General features: G+C 44.7%; 1 protein-coding gene across 1 annotated transcript; it reads right to left on the reverse strand.

Moving 5' to 3' along the window:
* Positions 1–398: 398 nt before the first annotated feature.
* On the reverse strand, positions 399–5969 carry nr1d2a (nuclear receptor subfamily 1, group D, member 2a). The gene is made up of 8 exons (XM_047598883.1): positions 5675–5969; positions 3877–4089; positions 3699–3787; positions 3401–3545; positions 2611–3299; positions 2320–2505; positions 2011–2221; positions 399–1812 (listed from the first exon to the last, which is right to left on the reverse strand). The coding sequence occupies exons 1-8, from the start codon at positions 5703–5705 to the stop codon at positions 1613–1615; spliced, it is 1764 nt and encodes a 587-aa protein (XP_047454839.1). The 5' UTR covers positions 5706–5969; the 3' UTR covers positions 399–1612.
* Positions 5970–6806: the final 837 nt, after the last annotated feature.

Consider the following 6806-nt stretch of genomic DNA (forward strand, 5'->3'; position numbering starts at 1 on the left):
GGGAGCTGCAGCATTAACTGTGGAATGGTAACAAGCTGATCCTCTCTGTAGTGCATTAAAACTTGAGTTAGGACATTAGTTTAATCATAAAAAATGTCAGCTTATGGAGAGTGGACAGGATCCTTCCACAGTTACTTTATCAGTTTGGGATCTAGTGAATTTGGAGGCCAGGCCACATGAATGAACACCAGATCCAAACGTTTCTCAGCAGTCACAAGATGGTTTAAATGTTACTTACTTCTCCTACCAGTGGTCATAATTTTATGGCTGGAGATCTATTTTCATTCTCAAACCTGATAATTTTAAGTGTAATACTGTTTTGCAGTGTGCTGTAGGTTTATGGCTCCACCTAGTGGCGAACAACAGTCACAAATAAAAACACAGACTACACTTTCAGGTATTCTTCACTTTTTTTTTTTTATTCATACTATATCATATTTATAACTATGTTCATCAGATATTTATATATATTTATATATTTATATATATTTATATAGTTATTTACATGGTGGCAGTGTTTGCCAGCAGAAGAAATCGATATATCAACAAAAATGGATGACAAGAGCAAAGTGACAAAATTCAGTGCTATGCTGAAAACACAGTTTTGATTAAAAATAAAAAAAATAATGATAAAAAAATGAAACAGAAGCAAACCGGAGAGAGCGGGATAATGGCATTAAACACGTATACGTCGTCCTCACACTGTTTTGTGGATGTTCACTTGGTTTTTCCTGCTCCTTGTGAGCAAAACGTAGTGTTTAGTATTATTTTTTTTATATCCGACGTCGACTCGACTCCCCCCCCCCCCCAAGAAATCAGAAATCACCAGACAAATATGAACAATTAAATAAAAGATAAAAAATGAAAACACTTATATACAAGCAAGACAATCTGCTGACACTTTCCGTAGCAAAGGGGGGGAGAAGATCATGAGTAGTAATAATCATAATAATTGTTCGCATTAAAATACAGCCATGCATTAGCAGCGATCGTCACACATTCTTGTTTTTTTCTTTTTTTTGTTTTGTTTTTTCCCCGATAGCGTGTCTTCCTCTACAAAACATGCAGCAGTCAAAGAGTGCTGGACCACACAGGCATGTCTGCAAGGTACAGTATATATATTTATATATATGCATTTATGCATCGTCTCTCACATTCACCCGCTCTTCAGTTCAGTTAATACACTTTGGAATTAAATGGCTTTTGGAGAAAACGAAAACGAATTTAATCGTATTTTTTTTACTTTTTCTTCTTGGAAAATAGAAAAAAAAAATGAAATCCTCACTTGTTGCGTGTTTGAGTGCAACGAGCGTCCTTTTATAATCTCTTTCTATAAATACAGTACTTTCTTGTCTTTTTCTTTCTTTCTAAAAAAATCTCTCGTCCGTGGCGCTTCACAAAAATAGAATAATAAAAAATAAAGTTTTCATACATTCTAGAGACAAACGCACGGAGCTGGGGTTGGTAGGGTACAGGAGGTGATGCTGAGAGGCAGGTTCCTGGTGCAGGGAGGTGGAGGTTTTCATTTAATACCCCCCGACCCTCGTCCCGCTGTCCCACCGCTTGAGGAAGCTTTTTCTTTTTCTTTTTTTTTTTTTTGTGTTTTTATCGTTCAAGGGTGAACTTTGAACGAGAGCAGTTCCTCCGAGTGCATGTTGTTGAGCGAACGCAGCTCGGGAAGCTTGAGCAGCAGCTTGGTGAAGGTGGTGGACGACTCGTCCCCGTGGTTCTGCATCACCTGGTTCCTCAGCGCCCGGATCAGTTTGTCCTGCAGCGCCTCCACCGAGTTCAGGTCCTGGATCCCTGAGCGATCTGAAACCGGAACGGAGAGGAAACGTTAGCAGCAGGAAAAAACAAGCCCTTTTTAGGGCTTAAATATCTGTAAATATCGATATCAGGTTTTGTAGCCAATGTTAGCGGCTTGCTAGCTGTGGCTAACTAGCTCGCCTGAGTAAAGTCATAGGAAAAGCCTGCATATATATATCGGTATGATATTTGTTTCCTTCTTACCGGCTGAGACGAGCACCACAGCCGTGAAGAGGCTCATTTCGTCTGCGTCGAGCCTCAGGGCCGCCAGCTTCTCGCTGAACTCGCACATGGAGTTGAGGAGCTCTCCGGCGCCCAGCGACCGCAGAGCGTCCAGGCTGTAGCGCCGCCCGCTCAGGAAGGTCACCGTCCGCTCGGCCACGTTGAAAAGGGAGGCGAATCGGACCATCAACACCTTCAGAGGGAAAAAAAAACAAAAAAACAACATGTTTAATTTACGGTTCCAAGTCTGCGCAGGTGAGTTAAAAGACTCTTTTTAAAACGAGGGTTTACCTCGAAGGTCCCGGCCTTCAGCAGGCCGACCTGGTCGTGCTCGGGGAGGTCTCGGAAGCCCGGGATCCTCTTGGCGAACTCGACCACCTCGCGCACGGCCGGGGTGAAGCTCATGGAGAACTCCTCCCAGATCTCCTGGCTGGGCTTTCGGGGGTCGACGTAAGGTGAAGTGTTCATGGGACACACCTGGAAGAAGGCGGAGTCAGTGAGTGTGACGATCCGACTTGTTAGCTTTAGCTTCAATTTAGCTTCAAATTAACTCAGATAAAATAAAATTAAATAAAAACTCACCAGGTGTGCTCTGCTGCTCGGGCAGCCGCTTGGTTCGCTGTAACCGCTTGAGGAAGTTTGTGCGTTCAGCTCATTCTGTCTTTGTGTGGCTTCACAGCCGGGGGCGCCGTTGAGCTGCTGGTAAACGCCCCTCTCCTCCCTGTAGGCGGCGTTGGTGATGCGCTGCCCGCCGTAATGGCTGAAGCGGTTGCCTTCGGCCGCCGCCGCCGCCACCGCCGCGGCGTTGTCGTCCCAGCAGCCCCAGCTGCCCTGCTGCTCCTCCATGCTGCTGCTGTTGCCGTCGCATCCCGTTTCCAGGGTGACGGGCGACCTTTGCTGCCTCGGCGTGCCGACGGCCTCGTCCTCGCCGCTGTCCGAGCCGCAGGAAGACGCCGAGCTGGAGTTGGTGTCCATGGAGACCACCGACTCAGAGTCCTGGGGGCACTGCGGCGAGGAGGGGTTGGAACATGACGGCGAATCGGAAGCGGAGGAGGAGGAGGAGGATGAGGAGGAGGAGGAAGGGGAAGCGGAGGCGGAGGAGGAGGGGGCGCCGTCGGTGCTGGTGGCGTCCATGGGCAGCGGCGGGCTCTGGTGGCCGTGCAGCATCCCGTGCAGCTGGCTATTGTTGCTCATCATGTTGTTCATGGCGTTCTGCATCTCCAGCAGCATCCTCTGCTTCTCTCTCTTCGGGATGCGACCGAATCTAACAGCTGATGGGGGAAACACACAAACTTTTATGAGATTTGATCGAGCAGAACGGAATATTTTACGAATCAGAAAACCCGGGGGGAACCGATCTACGAATGCTCACCGTCTCTGGACATGCCGACCGACAGACACTTCTTGAAGCGACACTGCTGGCAGCGGTTCCTGTTGATCCGCATGATGGTGCAGTTCTCCATCTTGAGACACTTCTTGTATTGGATGTTCTGCTGGATGCTTCTCCTGAAGAACCCCTGAGGAACAAGAACAAGAGCAGCCATGTTAGCTAACCTGGATTTAAAATGCTATGGTCCTCATTTCATACAGGTGGAACACATCTTATCTTATCATATCAGATTAATGTTTTTTGTGCGTTGTCCCTATTTTAAATTAATTGCATCGCTCACCTTGCAGCCCTCACAAGCGTGGACGCCATAGTGGAACCCCGAGGCCACGTCACCGCACACTTTGCACAACAGAACCATGCCGTTGATTTCTGCAAACATGAGCAGAAATATTAGATGAGCACCATCAAGAGGGTTTTATTTGTTTATTATTTATCATTATTTTTAAAGTAGCTCTTACTCGTGATGCTGCTCTTGGAGGACGTGGACGAGCGTCCGGCCTTCTCCATGCTGCGAGCGTTCTTGGCGGGCGGAGCGATGTCCACCACCATCCCGACGGCCCGACTGGGCAGCGACGGACGCGACGAGGGCGGCGACGTCGACATGTAGCCGCCGCTCGGACAAGACTCCGGGCTGCTGGAGGAAATGTAGGCAATGACTCCTCCTGCAGACACTACACACAAAAAAAGAAGAAGAAGAAGAAGAACTTTAATTCAAACTTCTGGATGAGGGCTTTAACTCCAGTACTGAGTCACAAAAAAAAAAAAAAGGAAAGCGCTAGATAAACAAACTCTTGGCAGTACAGTAAGTTCAGACACACCCAGACAACAGCGTGTTGGCTTTATTCAGCACTAACATTGACCCGCTTTATCACCTCAACCACTGCTCCCTGGTTGGATAACACTGTTACATAACGCGCCCTCGCTGTGGGAGTGGGGGGAGGTTGACAGGGTCACGGAAGCAGCGCCAGGCCAAATACAAACAAAAATAAATAAATATCTTTTTTTTTTGTTTAAAACAACAACAAAATGTAAATAAATTGGTCATTTAAACTTTTTAAATTGTCTATAATTTATGTAAACACACACACGAGCGAGACATTAGTGGTGCAAAAACTGGTTGAAAGTCGTAAATTACATATATTTTTTTAAACTTTTAATTAATTTTTAGGGGCTATTTGAGTAAAGAGGCAAAAAAATTTGCGTGCTTTTTGTTAAATCCACACAAATTGTTACAATTGTTCATATAAATAGACATGAGCAGGGAACTAGTAGCGCAACAGTTGGTTAAAAGAGTTAAAAGTTGGAGAAAATTTTTTTTACTTTAACTATTTTGGGGGCACATTTTCATAAAAAAAAAAGTCAAAATTTGTGCTTTCTTATTCGTTGGTGCTAAGGCAGACGATTACCTAACCCCACCCACCCACACGTGGACCTGTCATGGATTTCTGTGAAAGCGCGAGGAGGGGAAAAAAAAAAAAAAAAAAAAAAAAACTAGGTCAGTCGCTGCCGTCTCACGTGGAACTGGCTGTCGAGCCTCGCGTTGAGGATTATGCAACGCGCTACGTCACGGGCTCCTCAGTGGCCAATCAGAGGAGAGCTTCGGCTGGAGCGTGCTCTGAGTAAAGGAACGCCCCTCGGCCAATCAGAATCGTGTTCCCTGGCGCGTGTACACACAGAGGCACATGGCTCGGCTACGTCGTCCATGTGAGCCGAGCGGGGAAGTGGAACACTGTTGTTGTGTCAAATGTTGTCACTCCTAACCCCATTCAAAGCACCCCGAGAGTCACCTTTAAAAATTAAAACAACTAAGTGGAATAATTTTTAAAAATGTACCAACGCTTTCTGGCGCATAATTTGCGATTTACACACCGAAATACATCGAGAAAAAAATCTGTTCCAATTACCAGGTCGCAATTGATTGACAGTACACCCTCTGAAACTGCTTCCTAATGCCTGGATTTACTTCGTAACACTCATTGTGCATTTGAAATCGCAATTAATCGCACATTCATCCATTTATAATGCAAATACATCGATGTCACGGAATATTCCAGTTTATTTCCATTAATAAGTAAAATAAAAATTAGAGATATGTAACATAGAACAAGGTGCTAGTTGCTCATTTGAGGACACTTCATGTATTTTACATTAACACTGCAGAAAAAAGTCCAAATCTTCTGCACTGTGCATAAAGGTGACACACAACAAACCAAGTCTGCATTTTATTTAATAATTATAATTATTAATAAATCTTACCTGGCTTGGCTGTCCCAATGTCTTCAGGCATCTCCAAAATGTCCACAAAAAATAACAGCGAACTAAACTGTCACGACTTCTGCTGAACAGCAACAACGAGAACAAACCACAAAGAAACGGGCGAAGAAAAAAGAGGCTAAAACCCGTCGATTCTGAGCAAATGTTTCAAAAGGTGGAGCTCGCATCAAAGAGTCCTGTTATAAAGGAATAATGTGCAGCTCTTCTCTTGGTTCCCGACGAGGACTGATTCGGAGGAACTCCCCCCGCCTTGTTGTGTGACTGCGGGTGAGTCAAGAGAACTAAATGTTCTCAATAGTAGGGCTTGTCCATGTGACCCATTTGTCGGCCACGCCCCTTTTCTCCCGGTCCAGCTCCGTGCCACTTTAACCCAGTGACACACTTTCAGGGGCAGCCGAGGGGAGGGGGGCGGGGCTTTTGGCGGCGCGTCGGCGTAACGAGGCCGTCACGTTGCAGAGCACAACGTGAAGCCCAAACAGTGGAAGTACAGTAGATCCATGATGCACACGCCCCGGCCACGAACCGTCCAGTTATTCCGGTTTTAATGTGCGCTTTAAATATCCGCACATGTCCTTATATACACGCTAATATTTAAAACGTCTTCGCTGTATTTTAACTGTTTTCACTCAGATGTAACGATCTTAATACAGACTGAGGCGGTTACATGTGATGTTTGGGTATCGGTGTAATATTACCTTTCATTTTTTGTTTATGTAGACAAATTCAATTTTTTGTGGCTCCGAAAAGGGCACAGGACATGAAAAAGAAGTTTAATATGCAATTTAAAATCCACACATTTAATATTTAGACATATTTACACTATTTTAACACTTTTCTTGTATCTACACTTTGCTGCAAAATCATTAGGACCACAAATATACTCTAATATAACAATCTTGAACCAGACTGAGGTAATTACATGAGATGTTTTGAGTAAGACTTGCCAAATTCAACTTTTTGCAGCTCCAAAAAGAGCACAGGACATAAAAAAAGAAGTTTAATACACAATATAGCAGGATTTAAATGTCCACACACTTCATATTTACACTAAAATTTAAACATCTTAGCTATATTTCAACGTTTTCACTCTGAACTACAGGAATATGCTCTAATA

The sequence above is a fragment of the Mugil cephalus genome, chromosome 11 (assembly GCF_022458985.1).
Source record: "Mugil cephalus isolate CIBA_MC_2020 chromosome 11, CIBA_Mcephalus_1.1, whole genome shotgun sequence".
NCBI lineage: Eukaryota > Metazoa > Chordata > Actinopteri > Mugiliformes > Mugilidae > Mugil > Mugil cephalus.

Coding starts and splice junctions, on each gene's coding strand:
- nr1d2a (XM_047598883.1), bottom strand. CDS start 5,705: ATGCCTGAAGACATTGGGACAGCCAAGCCAG. Junction 2,506..2,610: donor CGAGCAGCAGAGCACACCTG/GTGAGTTTTTAT, acceptor GCCTTCTTCCAG/GTGTGTCCCATGAACACTTC. Junction 2,222..2,319: donor TGAAGGCCGGGACCTTCGAG/GTAAACCCTCGT, acceptor TTCCCTCTGAAG/GTGTTGATGGTCCGATTCGC.